This window comes from Atheta coriaria, unplaced genomic scaffold (assembly GCF_025399875.1).
Source record: "Atheta coriaria isolate IRGN ID8LTWV9N9 unplaced genomic scaffold, Caltech_Dcor_3.1 hic_scaffold_4_pilon, whole genome shotgun sequence".
NCBI classification, from domain to species: Eukaryota; Metazoa; Arthropoda; class Insecta; order Coleoptera; family Staphylinidae; genus Dalotia; species Dalotia coriaria.
In genome coordinates, this window is record NW_027045446.1 from 7865769 (window position 1) to 7880260 (window position 14492).

Consider the following 14492-nt stretch of genomic DNA (forward strand, 5'->3'; position numbering starts at 1 on the left):
TGTTTTATTGATATAGTGCGTTATCTACAAAAACATACTAGTTCTAGATAAATCCAAAGCGATTTGTTGATGCAAATATTAGGATCGGGCATTGCAGCGCCCTCTATGAATTTCAGTAGACACCAACTGAGTTACGTCCGTCGGATGCTTTGAAAAAAAGAACTTCGAGAGTAATATGTGGATAATACTAGTCTATTAATATATTTTTAGTTCTTATAAAACCTGTTTTGATTAATTATTAGTTTAAATTTTGATTTAATAGTCATGTAATATAACCTGGACAAACTAAACTGCATCCCGACGGATGAATCAAATTTTCCATTATGAGGTAAATAAATAAATTTTATTTTATTACTGACGCTAGATTTGTTATTGTTTGTCTCGTGTACTCTATAGAAAAACAGGTAAACATGTTTCATTGATAAAATGCGTTATCTACAAAAACATGCAAGTTCTCGAGAAATATATACCACTATACTCGTGCATTGCCAAATATATTTAGAAAGAACACTGTTGCGGCCTCTCTGGATTTAAATAAATACCAAATGACAATAATAAAGGCGTATATCGCAATATCTGCGTACCCCACATAAGTCAAGTTCGTCTGATGAAGGATAAGTATGTATATTGAAACAAAGATCAAGATATATATAGATACTTACTTAGGATTACTTAGAACACTTAAAATTAAACAATATCCAACAATGGTAATATATCAATGTCTACTAATCCACTCATAACAATGTTCCATTATTATCAGTTCAAATTTCGATTGAAGGCTGAACCATCTCTACTATTCCCAACTCTTTACCCGGATGGTTAAATTTCATTATACATTATGAAGTACAAATGTACTTTTAATTATATACATACTTTCAATTTTCAAGTCCTGGTTCAATTGAATTATTTAAATTTTATTACTGAAACTAGTTTTGTTATTGTTAGTCTGGAGAACTCTGCAGAAAACATGTAAACATGTTTTATTCTTCTTGTGCGTTATCTACAAACATATCAGTTCGAAACAAATCCATGACCATGGTTAAAATCAGCCCTCTTCAACTCCGTAGTACAGAGAACAACTCCATGTTATCGCTATTTGCAGAGAACGCTAGTAGTGTAGTTGCAACCGTTGCAACGGTCATGAGCTATCTTTTGCAGTGGTTCCTAACCTTTTCAAGGTCACTACCCCTGTGAACAAGTATGGGAATTGAGTTTACCCCTTGCTACTTTAAAATGACTAAAACCACATAAATTCGAACGAAAATGTTTATTATGTAAGAAATTGCACGTTTACGTAACTAGTAAAGTAATATAAAAATTTATATAATATATAAATAGCGCCGTGCTACCCTTTACCGTACTATTATTTTGTTTATTGGTATTTTAATACTATTTCGTGCCATCCCGTATTACCCCCCAAGAATCTCCGTTTTACCCCTGCGGGGGTAATTACCCCCAGGTTAGGAACCACTGTTTAAAAGGGAAGATTCGTGGTCATGAGCTAAATTTGAATGCAAATTTGATTCGCTTCGTCGGTCAACTTCTGATTTAAAATAAAATAAGTAATGACGTCCGTTCCCGGACATCTCCTTAACAATGTAATTTTATTCGCAGATTATTATCATCGTCAGCCCTTGTCGAAGTGTTGCAACGCATAAAACACTGGTAAGGTATCATTGCTTGCTTCTTTTATATACTCGTGTTCGTAATACATACATTTATAATCAATATATAATCTATAATTGATTTATAATTGAAATAGCGTATTATAAAATGATATATATTGGTATATTTTCAAAGGTTTTTGCTGACTACAAAACCTCGAGTTTTGTTTTAGTTTGATTTTATTAACTTATCAATGGTGCATTGCATGAAATGCTAAGACAATCAAATTCGAACAAGAATATTCTTGTTCATTGCATGAAAGTTAATATTTTCAGTTTTCCACTTCTTGAGTCGTCAACCACACATTATCGTTAACTCCTCAATTCGTCAGTCACGTTCGAAGTTCGAAGAGGTCCGACTGAAAATAATATAAATTAATGAATATTTAGGCGATTTTTATGAACTAAAATGATATAGGTATTTAATTTCAAGAGTAAATTACTAAAGAAGTTAAATTTGAATGTTATTATGCTTTTTTGTAGTTTTGAAGAGATTTAATGCAATTTTAAAGAAAATATGTGATTTTATGACGAATATATACGTTCATTGACTATTTATGCAGTGTATTATGTTTATTTATAGCTAAATTAATGAATATTTGCATTAAAATTGCAAAATTTAGTTAATTAATTATGAATTAATACATTCTAGCGACCTCTACATTCGAAGCTTTGAATTATGTATAAAAATTTCTATTCGTTTAGATAGGGTAGTGCATGCGCAGTTGCTTGTACGTGTTGCGCGTACATAGCCAATCACTCACTGCCTCATATACACGCCAGATTTTTTGATACACTTGGTATTATCTAGGTACTCAAAAGTAACCTCAGATGGCGCAATAATGCATGTTTTCGCTAAAAATATTCCTGCGAGTGAAATTCGACGTGACCAGTTGTTGTGTAGCCGGCACGCAACTCTTACTTCGGGCGATAAGTACTAATACTTAAATGAATATTCGTGTTTCGTGTTGTAAATTCGTTATACTAGACGGGTTTTAGTCACTAAATATTTATCGCGTGTGTAATCTTCGGAATTCAATGTTTTGTTTGTTTATTGCAGTGTCGCGTTTTGTCTCCAGCAGAACACGACGGGCGGCTGTTCTACCTGGTAAATAATATTATTTAAATAATTATGCCAAATAAGACAATTTTTAAGTCAAAGTTTGGGTGCCTCCGGAACTCGGATTCATTTCAACATTGTCCGAAATTGTATAACTAATGTTTTGTTTCTTGTTTATTTCAGTATCTACTCGCTTTTGATTTACGGTGTTTTGGGCTTTTGCTCACATTGACAATTGCTCACAGGACTTTTGCTCACACGGACAATTGCTCACTATTTAATTTTTGTTAATTTTTTTTTAACAATGAATATTAATTATGAAATAATTTATATACAAATATATAACAATTAAGAGGCCTCGCTTGCACGATAATAGTGATTTATTTTTCAAATAAACTATTTGTTCATTCTATCTTAATTAATTAGCAATAAATATAACTCTTTGAAGTTTCACTTCTAGTATACTCACACATAATTTTTAATAATTACATAAATAAATAACTAATATATGGATAATTGTAAATTTGCCAATCTCCTTAAATATTGCATTATTATTTATTGTTTTTTAATAAATATAAAAAAATTAAATTGTGAGCAAAAGTCCTGTGAGCAATTGTCAATGTGAGGAAAAGCCATGTGAGCAACTGTCCATGTGCGCAGTTATGACTGTGGGCAGTTGTCTGTGAGCAGTTGTCGTGTGAGCGATCGTCTTGGGGGCAAAAGTCCGGGAACTGTCGAGCGCATGTCCAATAATAACTTTTCGTCTGCTGTACAAACAATTCTTTATTATTATTCGTTGATTTAAACTTTTTAAACCGTTTTCTCTTAAAGTAAGCAGATAAATAAAACCAATAGTGCACAAATTTTAGACTAAATTAAATGTTATTTGTCTTAATATGCCAAAGCCTATCTCAATAAACATATCTTACTCATGTGTAATGCCAAGCTTACAAATATACAATTATATATAAAACAATATGAAACATTATGTGCATGTTGTACAAAGAAACAAATTAGATCCTAGTTTGGAATCTGTGGGAGCCCAAATTCATCAACTGCAATACCATCCTGAAAGAAGTTTAGATAAAATAAAATTAAAATTATCATTCAGGCTATAACAACTGAATACTGTTGATACCTTGTTCTTAGCTGCTTCTGGTTTTTCTGGTTTATTGCTTGGTGCTTCTGGTGCATTCAGAACATCATCTAAATATGTTGCATCATCATCCAAGGCAATTTCATCTCCAAGAGCATCCAATTCTGCAGCCAACTCATCATCATCAATTTCAGCCATGTTGTAATTCCTACCCAAAGCTTCTTGCACTTCATCAGCTTGTTCCATCATGTCTGCAAGCTCATCTTGCACATCCTATAATATAAGAAAATAAAATAATTGAAGAAATCAATAAAACAGGAAAGCTTACATCAATTTCTTCAATATTAATCTTTTTAAACTCTTTCTTCATCTGTTTCATTCCATCCTTCATAGCAACCACAGTGGCATGAGTATCCTTGAGTGTTTGATGTGCATAATTTGCTTGCTCCATGTTGAAGGACTGCCCACGAAGGTTCTCTAATTGTTGTTCATACATTTTCTTCTGTTTAAGGACGCGCATTGCTTTAGCTTTGACCGCGTTCTTTCCCGGGCCTTCTCGCATTTTCGACATTTGTTCTTTAAAACGGCGTAGCTCATTGTCCAGTCCAAGTACTTTTTTTTCAATGCCATCAGCTCTTGCATCCACCTAGATGAGTCACTCAATTAATAAGAAACTCGATAGAGATATTGAATTATGTAAACTTACACCACTTATACAATCAGAAATGCTTGGTCCTGGTTCCTTAGGTTTGCCTTTTCCAAATAATCTGTTCATTTTGGTGAGAAACTGTTTAACTACAAGAGGTGACAATCAAATCAAAACGACTGTTTTGTTAAAAAGGTTAATGTTGTCAAGAGTCAAGAGTAGAATTGTAGAGAACACAAAGTTGCCTACGTATTTTATGCCAAAAATGTTAACAATTGTAGAAACTAGAAAAACAAAAGAAATTTAATTATTTGGTAATACTATGAGCACTAAAACTTATAGAGCTAGTAAGAAAAACAAATAGTTGCTATTAAGAGATGTATTAGATTGGTTTAATTTTCTGTGATAGCATATAACCAATACCGAATTAATGAAGAACGAAATTTAGATCTGATTAGAAAATTATATTTGATTTTTCTATACATTTTCCTAAGATAATCTGTGTGTCAGTGTGTTGTGCGTTTGTATCAGTGAGTACGTCTTGAGTTTAATAAAAACTAACTTGAAACTTGAAACGCTTGCATGCACGTAGCAATCATAGTCAGTTATGCGCATTTTGTTATGATGATATATGTTGAGTAAACAATTCTTCGCGATCATAACACGGTATAACACCCGTAATTTAATGCATTTTACAATATCAATTACCAAACAAACAATGTTTTTTCCAAAGCCCAAAGACATCAATTTAAATTCTAGTTTTTAGTCGGTTGATCCACATTAATCCAACTGTCGTTTGTGTAAATAAAGATTTATATATTTTTCCTCATTTTGAAAGCCAGTAATCGGCATTAATCTTGGAAATGTAATTAATTATCATCTCATTGTCGTCATGCATTATGCAATGCTAAATAAGAATTTTTCATAACAATTTTTGCTTTTATCAATAAACTACGCCATTGGTTAAACATGTGTTTGTCCCAACCGGCGCGGTTATCTATTTGACCTCAATGGACCTCATTGTAAGGCAACCCGACCAACCCGAAGCAAAATGAAATGCCATATTAAAGAAGCATTTTGCTGACACGAACCAGTTGCTTGCTTTGCATTGTCCAAGGCGGATCAGTCCCATCACCATCACATCAGTCATTCATACTAGGAACTGACATACAAGAATTTAGCAATGGCATCCAAAATCGGTAGGTATAAACGCATGCCATTACCAAGGTGAAAACATTTATGTTATAAACATAGTTATCAAGTATTCTATTACTAAATTATTAATAAAGATTACTTACATAACTAATTTTGAACATTTGTTTTAATGCCTCTAGCACTTTTGTCTGTGTCCGATAAAACCGGCTTACTGAACTTGGGCAAAAGCCTGAGTGACCTTGGTTTTACCCTCGTGGCTAGCGGCGGTACCGCAAAAAGTCTCAGAGACACAGGCTTGAAAGTAAAAGATGTTTCTGATATCTCCGGAGCTCCGGAAATTCTTGGGGGGCGAGTTAAGACCCTTCATCCTGCTGTCCATGGCGGAATTCTTGCTAGGTATTAAAATATTTACCAATTATAATCCAAATATACAGTAACTACATAATTGCTTTACTTTAGGGAGATCCCAAGTGACCAAGCAGACCTCCTGAAACAAAAGATCGACATGATTCAAGTCGTTGTTTGCAATCTCTACCCGTTTGTGCAGACAGTATCAAAACCCGACGTGAAACTCGCCGACGCCATTGAAAACATCGACATTGGTGGAGTCACTCTTCTCCGCGCAGCAGCTAAAAACCACCATCGCGTGACAGTCATGAGTGATCCCAATGATTATGCCAAGATCATTGCCGAAATTAAAGCTTCCGGCAATAAAGATACCACTCCTGAAACACGACAGAAATTAGCATTTAAAGCGTTCGTTCAGACGTCTGAATATGATCTGGCGATTTCCGACTATTTCCGTAAACAATTCTCAGGCGGCGAATCTCAACTCACTCTTAGGTACGGCATGAACCCACATCAGAAACCTGCACAGATCTATACAACACTGAACAAACTTCCACTGACTGTGTTGAATGGTTCTCCTGGGTTTATTAATCTCTGCGATGCTTTGAACGGCTGGCAGTTGGTAAAGGAACTGAAACAAGCTTTGGGTTTACCTGCAGCCACCAGTTTCAAGCATGTATCTCCTGCTGGTGCCGCCATTGGCGTACCGTTTGGTCCTAACGAAGCTCGTCTTTGTATGGTTGAAGATCTGGTTGATCAACTGACTCCTCTTGCGATTGCATACGCAAGAGCGCGTGGAGCTGATCGTATGTCATCTTTTGGTGACTTTGTCGCTTTGTCAGACACCTGTGATGCCGCCACAGCTAAAATCATCTCCAGGGAAGTATCCGATGGTGTGATCGCACCTGGTTACACCGCGGAAGCAATGGAGCTGCTCAAGAAAAAGAAAAATGGCGGATATTGTGTGTTGCAAATTGATCCCTCATACGAACCGGAAGCTATTGAACGTAAAGTCCTCTTTGGTTTAACCATGGAACAGAAACGTAACGATGCCATTATCAACAAGAGTTTGTTCTCTAATGTAGTCACCGCTGATAAGGCGATGCCTGATAATGCAGTCCGTGATTTGATTGTTGCTACAATTGCACTCAAATACACACAGAGTAACTCCGTGTGCTATGCGAAGAATGGTCAAGTTGTTGGCATCGGCGCCGGGCAACAATCACGCATTCACTGCACACGTCTTGCGGGAGACAAAGCTGATAACTGGTGGCTTCGTCAACACCCCAAGGTAACTGGAATGAAATTCAAGGCGGGTGTGAAACGCGCTGAGATCTCTAACGCTATTGATAATTACGTCAATGGTACGGTTGGCAAAGACATGGATAGGAACATGTGGATGAATATGTATGAAGTTGTACCCGCTGATTTGACCGATGCCGAGAAGAAGGAATGGATGACTAAATTGTCTGGAGTGGCATTGGCATCAGATGCATTCTTCCCGTTCCGTGACAACATTGATCGTGCGCATTTGGTAAGCACAACAACTTCTTACTCAATTTGATAATCATATTAACTTATTTTTATGATTTACAGAGTGGCGTTACGTATATTGGCAGCCCGGCTGGTTCCACAAATGATCAAGCTGTAATCACTGCTTGCAACGACCACAAAATGATCATGGCCCACACGAACTTGCGTCTTTTCCATCATTAGAGTTTGCGCAAGGTTTTAATCTAAGTTGATTATGAACTTATTTTGTTCATAATTAAGTCATCTTAATTTTGAAATAACGTGTTATGAACATGTTATCATCTAAAAACATGTCTGCAAAACTATTTTGAATGTCATATATTATGAAAATACATACAATTGTTATTAACATATGCAGTCTTTTAATTCTTGTAAACCGGATAAAACCATTTATATTATTAATTTATGTTGAAATAATTGCAGAAACTGTTATTATTTACAACAGTTTTATTAAATTTTTAACTAATAGATCTCCGTGTTTCGTGTACTTTAAGTTGCCTATACTTTGCAGTGCAGTATATGTTTTTGTAACCTATGAATTGAAGTGTCGTTTTCATAAAAACCAAATTATATTAATCATCATAAGTCCACAAATAAAGCGCATGTAATATTTGCACACTTCTTTAGTTAATATCTACAAAAATGGATATTGAACTTAATATACCTCCAAAAATAAAAGCGATCCAAGAATACATCAACAATGAAATAATTGGTAATATTTTCAATGATATATTTTCATAGTAAACTAATGAAATTCCACTTACAGGATTGAGTAAAATGAAAAAACTTCGCATCAAGTTGAACGACAGTATACCGAACAGTAATAGCCACACGTTTGAGCTAGAAATCCCATTTGCAGGCACATATCTTAAGTGGGATGTGATATTTAGCAATGAAGACTTAAAGTTTGCACCTGATTTTGACTTTGTCAATGACCAGTTCCTAACTGATCCAGATATTGATGTAATAGAGAAGGATATTCCAGCATTATACCATTGGAATATTGATGAACCGGAATGTTTGTACAATGTAGTCAAACAAATTCTCTGCTTGTATAAAAAGTATCAAGTGGATAGGCTACAGGTGAACAAGTATGAAAGACAATACATGGAATACACAGTCCTCATTAGAGAAATGAATATTCCAGAAGAAGATATTGAAGTACACATTGACCATTCAGATGGCATACACTTTCTAGTTCAATTACCGATCGACGTGTCGACGCTACCGCCATATTTGGGCAAATATTTTGAAAATAATAACACCGACGGTACTCCGGCGGAATTATGTAACCCCGGACAAGATACAATCATGCTACGTATTTCCTATATGAATCAAAAGGTGCAAACAAACGTTTGGCTCACGCAACACCTCGAAGAAGTAATCGGTAACACGAAGTTGTTGCGCTTACCAACATGCACGAAAGACATGAGTCTACTGGAATACATCCCGGCTGTGAAGAAAGTAATACACGAGAAGTTGTCGACGATTAGCACGAATTACAAGCTGCGCAATCAATTCGTAAGCACGATGTTAGCGTACCAAGGCCGGAGTATCATCGAGTATGACAATGTAACATTCAGTAAAATGACACTGCTATTAGAAGCTCAAGAAAACAATTGTTTAGTTATTATTCAGCTGGGTAAGAATTTCGATAAACCGATATTGCAACTTCGATCGCTATATTGTGAAAGAAACAGTAAACCAATGAGCGAGAATTTGAATTATTCGTATGACCCGAAAGCCAGTATCGAGGAGACGGTACAAAAGATACTAAATACAGTCTACTGCTTTCTGACCACGTGCAAAACGGAAAGCAATCACAATAGCAACAGGAACGACGTGAAACAAAGCGATAAGTTTAGCTATGCCGCAGCGGTTACGAAACAAACTTAAAGTTCACTGAATACTTAACAAGAAATTCGGTCTGTTGTTTAATGCCACAATGTATAATTTTAAACTTTATAATGTAATAATCATATAAATATTTATGTCATAACAAATGTTCTGATTCTGGTTAGTATTCGATTCTGACCAGATTATTTTGTAAAAAAAACGGATGCGCAGACAGAAAAACCATGGTTGTTTTTTTTTGTTTTGTTTCACTTTGTGGTATGAACCGAACCCTTAATCAACGCGCGTTATCCATAAAACGGAATTCTTACCTTACCTTATCAAATACTTTATACAGATCCTTAAAACAAAATTAAAGTGTTTTGTGTGGGGTGTGAATATCTCATTTGATTTGATTTCGTTTTGGTTGTGTTGAATTTGTCTGATGATGTCAAATATACTTAAAACGAACCTACACTAGATATGTACAAGTGTTTGCTTGATCTAGTTGCTCGGACTGGCGGCCGGCATGTCAGTGGTGCGTCAACGAAAAGCTGAGATCCATCGACGACGACTCCCACCGCTGGTCGGACGAGCTCGCCTTCTCCTCCGGACTCTTGTCACAGTCTTCTAAATACTTGATCACCTTCTCTGTCGCTTTCATCGCGCATACGCTTGATGCCTCCGTCTGTAAAAAATCACAAATAATTATAATAGTTTATTGTGTGTAAGTGGTTAATTGATACTTACAGAGGAAGTCAAATTCATAAAACTGAAGAATTTCTTCAAAAGTTCAACCATGAGCTCAAACTTTTTGTCCTTGAGAAAACCGCGTACGGTAGTCTCATACTCAGCGTTGTCCATGATGAGATAACCGACAAGCAGGACAAGATATGACGCAAGGAATGTGAATTCCATGTGCGTGCCAGCCTTCTGCAACACTATAAACACACAAAATTAAATTTTAACAAAAGTTACAATAAAAAAAATTAAATTTTTACATTTCGCAACAGTTTCCTCAATAAACTCCTCATTAGTCTTCGGTTGTGTGCTAGTCTCGTCCTTTTCTCCATCCAAAATGGCATCCGTGCGCTTCTCAGCAACTCGAGCGCATTCCTCCCATTGGTGGAACTGCTTAACAAGTGCCTCAACAGCAAACTTCTCGCATGTAAAAACACTTTCACCTTCTGCAGGCGCCTTTGCACCTATAAGCAAACGCTTATTCGCCTCGTTATCCTGTATTAGATTGATCAACAACATCAGAACCAGCACGCCCAGCTCAAACTTCTTCTGTTCAGGGATGTATTGAGGTACTTGGAGTAGAAGATGTAAACTGGAGTCGATTATTCCAGGTCGGGCACCGATTAATGTACTACCAGTTGCTATAAATTTCAAAAAATCACATAAATTAACATTATATACCTAAAATTTTCAATATTTTCTGCAATTAACTTACATTGTTTATTAAAACGATGCGTCAAATTAATTAAAACCTTCAGAGTCACCAACAACGCCTCTCTGATGACAGCACCAGCAGTTTCTTTATCAGCAATATCCGCAACTGGATACAGTGGCAATTCGGAATCACACAGTCGATAAAGTTTCACCAGCGTGTCGAGCAGAATTCCATTATCGTAGTTGAGCAGGTACAGCTGATTCTCTTCGTTGTTATGCGTTACGTTCTCCAGAACGCGCAGGCATCGATCAATTTTCCGCAACTTGTCAAGTAGTGTGTCCGTCCAAGACACAACATAGTCAGACACCTGCCTGCAGCATTCACAAATCGTCTTCATAATATGCTCCAAACCGCCTAGCTCACGCAACTCCTCCTTGAACCATTCCCCGGCTCGCTTCGACGTTAAACTAAGCAGAGTCTCCATTGCTAATTGACCAACAGTAATATTGTCAAGATTCAAATGCATGGCGTGACCTTGGCTTTGAATCTCCGCGCAGAGTTCGCGCACCTTTTGTTTGTTTTTCTCCAACTGCGAACTGCTAAGTCCGCAGATGTCCAACGCCTGTTGATAGTTGACATCCGATTCGAGTAGATTGAGCATCAGCTCCAAACAATCGCGGTCGAGGTCCATGTTCAGCCTGTCCTGACTGAGTACAAACATTACGGTGGCTGTACATAAACCGAGACTCTGATCACGCGTGGCATCGTGCAGGGCTTTGAAGAATTTCGCTACTGTACCGTGTGCACGGACGTGCATACGGAACGCAGGCGCCATGCATTTCGTCGCCAGCGTAATGGCGGACAGGCAACGTGTGCTTATTGGATTGTTATCTTGTAACGCATCCAGAATGTATTCAACATCGTCGTTAAACTCTTGAAACTCGCCGATTTCTTGCATCTGATGTGCTTTCTTCACATTTCTTACAACCGTATAAAACTGTAAATTACAACCAAATTAATTACAAATTCATATTTTTACAAATGAATGAAAACTTACTCCTTTATCATTTCGAGTACATTTCACTTTATTCGCTGTTTCACCCTCGCCGTCATCATTTCTTGGCACTTTGACCAATGGATCGTCGTTGAAACCAAACTCATCATCGACGGTAGTCACTGAAGTGCTACTAACAGTATCCGAAGGTTTTGGAGTAGGTTCAAGTTCCCCGCTCCATTTGTGCCTATACACCGCGCGAGTTTTCTTCGGTCCGTCATAAGTAATCGCTCGAGATTTAAAAATGCTTCCCTTTTTCTTCGAAATAACAACCTTGAGTGATGTGGGCTCCAAAATTTTATCTAAAATCTCTTCCTTGTGTTCCTCAATGGTCGACTTCACTGGAACCTCCTCGCGCATTGCCTTTTCAATCTCCGCTTGTTCGTTATACGGCTCTGATTCGGGTTCTTGCTCGACTTCCGGTTGCGGCATTGGTTCATCTTCCGCCTCGCTGGACCATTCGTCCTCTACACGTGGTGGAGGATCAGGCTTTGATGGCGCGGGTATTATAATCGTCTGTTGAATTTTAATTATTGGCGCTTCCGATGCAACTTTAGGCTTGTCACCAACTTCAACCTCTTCAGGAACAGAAGTTATATCATCAGGTTCAGGTTCAGGCGACTTTAATCTTTCTTCTTTATCATCAGGTTCTTCTTTTTCAATCACTGGCTGTTCCTCTGTGTCTGGATCTTGATCATCTACTTGCATTCGATTTGAGTCGTCAAGATCAATTTCGGCGTCGATATTTTTATCATGATCTTCACCGTCATCATCTTCGCCTTCACCTTGGTCCCTAGTGGTGCCTAATAAATTAGCATACATTGCCTTACGCTCCATTTCGTATTTCTCGGCTGGAATATACTGTGGTGAAAGATCAGCGTCTTTCTTGGGTGAAGTAAACAATGAAAAACTCTCGTTTGCGGTGTCGGCAGTGGCCGGACTACTACTTGGATGATCCTGCTGTAAACTTCGTCTCGTGCTGCGTGTCACCCTCGCATGGCTTGGTGACCTCTGCGCTCGAGGCGAAGTCAGCGTAGATGTCGAAGGCGTGGATGAGGGCGTCACAGTACTCTCAGATTGGTCTGATTCGTTTACAATCTCAGACTTACCATGTACTATTCGCAGGACTATCTTTTGCTTTGAGTCCTTATCAAGGCAAGCTGCTGTGGTAGCAGCAGCAGCAGCAGCGGCGCGCCTTTTGTGAGGCGACGGCTTTCGGCGCATTTCTTCGTTTTGCCGGCGCGCGATCCACCTTCTGCCGTTTTGCGGAAGGCGTGGAAGGTGCATAGGTATCCTTATAACTGCCTTTTGTGGTCGTGGCAGTCGGGCCTGAAGCATTGCTCGACTCACTGTCGGAATTACGGCTTTTGAAGAACTTTTTCGGTTTTGGTACAGCTGCAGGTTCAGGTACTATGTTACCATTAGATTTATCATTTTCTTGTGCTAATCCTATAAATACACGTGAAAATAACTTGTAAAACTCAGATGAATAGCAATAAAAGTTAAATCTCTTTACCATTCTTTGCTCTTATGGAAGTAAATGAAGTAATTCCCCACTTGCCAACAGTGCCTGTAGACCTAGCAGCTGATGGCTTGTTACTATTCTCCTTGAAGAGATTATCAAACTGGAAACTTGCATTGTGATAATTCCCCCGTCGGTATTTCCCATAGCCTCTAGACATGATGGCATTATTAAGACAGTCTAAAATTACAAACAAACACATGCATTATTAGATCTATTCCACTACACAAATACTACAAACTTCAAGATCATAAAACATGTGTGGGTCGCACTTCGTTTCCGTTGACGAAATTGTTTACAGTTTACAGATAATGAGCACTTACGCCATTTTCAGTTAAAGATTTTCGATTTTGGCGGTGCCGATTATCGGAGCCTCCGGAAACTCGTTGGCCGCGGCACGCGCCCTGCTGCGCATTCTTCGTAGCCAAGAAAGCGCCTAGTTCGCGGGTAGCACAAGCACAACCCGCGCCGATGTTCACGCGTTCACGACTCGCAATCGAGCCAAAATCATCAACAGCACTCAAACACACCGTAATATCAAGGCAACACACCGCGTTTACATATGTGTCAAACAACTTCACGTTATAAACACGCCAGAGCCGACGAAGCGACGAAGTAGACGAAGTTGGGGCATGTAGTGCAAGCAAAGCAAGCTAGTGAACCTTGTGAAGAAGTCGTTAATATGGCGGGCAGTGAGTCTACACACTGATCGCTGCTTCATATTACAATTTAAATTCACTGCTCACCGGTAGATGTCTATACATGTACGATTTGTGAATTTACTTTATAATCAATATCAGAGAGATAAAGTTCAAAAGATTATTTTGATTGTTTGCATTCGAGAATGTGGTGCGAGTTAGTTTAGTATTTTATCGGTTAAAGTTTAAAACACATTAAAAACAAAATGTAATCGTCGCGATCAAACAAAATGGCGGATAATATGATTTAAAAAAGATAAGATTAAAATAAAAATACAAAGGAATTAAACTTTAACGTTATAACAATTACAAAATTTTATAAAATATGTAATAAACATTTAATTTTTTACTCCTAAACATTTCTATTATTTCTATTGTGCATTCCTTTGTTTTGTTTGTTGTAAATTGTGCGAAAAATAGGAAGTTGTAATTTCTGCGTAATAAAGGTAATGAATGTACTCAACAAGCGTGCGAGTCATACCAATAT

General features: G+C 37.6%; 4 protein-coding genes and 1 long non-coding RNA gene across 19 annotated transcripts in view; 3 read left to right on the forward strand and 2 right to left on the reverse strand.

Annotated features, from left to right (window-relative positions):
- LOC135790468 (uncharacterized) overlaps window positions 1-14492 on the forward strand; it is a 98295-nt gene that overhangs the window by 62270 nt on the left and 21533 nt on the right. The window lies entirely within an intron of this gene.
- Window positions 3588-5907, reverse strand: Vps60 (vacuolar protein sorting 60). 2 transcript variants are annotated; one of them, XM_065301451.1, is made up of 5 exons: window positions 5765-5907; window positions 4527-4615; window positions 4149-4466; window positions 3863-4093; window positions 3588-3792 (listed from the first exon to the last, which is right to left on the reverse strand). In XM_065301451.1, the coding sequence occupies exons 2-5, from the start codon at window positions 4593-4595 to the stop codon at window positions 3745-3747; spliced, it is 666 nt and encodes a 221-aa protein (XP_065157523.1). In that variant the 5' UTR covers window positions 4596-4615; window positions 5765-5907; the 3' UTR covers window positions 3588-3744. The 2 variants fall into 2 exon arrangements, with proteins under 2 accessions (XP_065157523.1, XP_065157522.1); XM_065301450.1 differs by lacking the exon at window positions 5765-5907 and having other exon boundaries at window positions 4527-4703.
- LOC135791138 (bifunctional purine biosynthesis protein ATIC) lies at window positions 5506-7853 on the forward strand. The gene is made up of 4 exons (XM_065301447.1): window positions 5506-5665; window positions 5801-6017; window positions 6081-7503; window positions 7566-7853. Exons 1-4 carry the CDS (start codon window positions 5650-5652, stop codon window positions 7683-7685), a joined length of 1776 nt encoding a protein of 591 aa, XP_065157519.1. The 5' UTR covers window positions 5506-5649; the 3' UTR covers window positions 7686-7853.
- Window positions 7957-9578, forward strand: LOC135791139 (BRISC and BRCA1-A complex member 2-like). The gene is made up of 2 exons (XM_065301448.1): window positions 7957-8214; window positions 8269-9578. The coding sequence occupies exons 1-2, from the start codon at window positions 8145-8147 to the stop codon at window positions 9396-9398; spliced, it is 1200 nt and encodes a 399-aa protein (XP_065157520.1). The 5' UTR covers window positions 7957-8144; the 3' UTR covers window positions 9399-9578.
- LOC135791141 (protein wings apart-like) lies at window positions 9431-14019 on the reverse strand. Its single transcript, XM_065301452.1, is given in 8 exon segments — window positions 9431-10023; window positions 10086-10276; window positions 10337-10717; window positions 10792-11728; window positions 11789-12991; window positions 12993-13234; window positions 13302-13487; window positions 13631-14019. Coding segments are annotated over 7 exon segments (3276 nt in total). The 5' UTR covers window positions 13468-13487; window positions 13631-14019; the 3' UTR covers window positions 9431-9867.

Excerpts from the sequence above, each read along its gene's own strand:
- LOC135791138 (XM_065301447.1), top strand. Across the intron at positions 6,018-6,080 it reads CATGGCGGAATTCTTGCTAG|GGAGATCCCAAGTGACCAAG; the intron begins GTATTAAAATAT and ends GCTTTACTTTAG. Across the intron at positions 7,504-7,565 it reads ACATTGATCGTGCGCATTTG|AGTGGCGTTACGTATATTGG; the intron begins GTAAGCACAACA and ends TATGATTTACAG.
- LOC135791139 (XM_065301448.1), top strand. The coding sequence starts at position 8,145 with ATGGATATTGAACTTAATATACCTCCAAAAATAAAAGCGATCCAAGAA. Across the intron at positions 8,215-8,268 it reads CATCAACAATGAAATAATTG|GATTGAGTAAAATGAAAAAA; the intron begins GTAATATTTTCA and ends TTCCACTTACAG.
- Vps60 (XM_065301451.1), bottom strand. The coding sequence starts at position 4,595 with ATGAACAGATTATTTGGAAAAGGCAAACCTAAGGAACCAGGACCAAGC. Across the intron at positions 4,467-4,526 it reads TTTCTGATTGTATAAGTGGT|GTGGATGCAAGAGCTGATGG; the intron begins GTAAGTTTACAT and ends TGACTCATCTAG. Across the intron at positions 3,793-3,862 it reads CAGAAGCAGCTAAGAACAAG|GATGGTATTGCAGTTGATGA; the intron begins GTATCAACAGTA and ends AACTTCTTTCAG.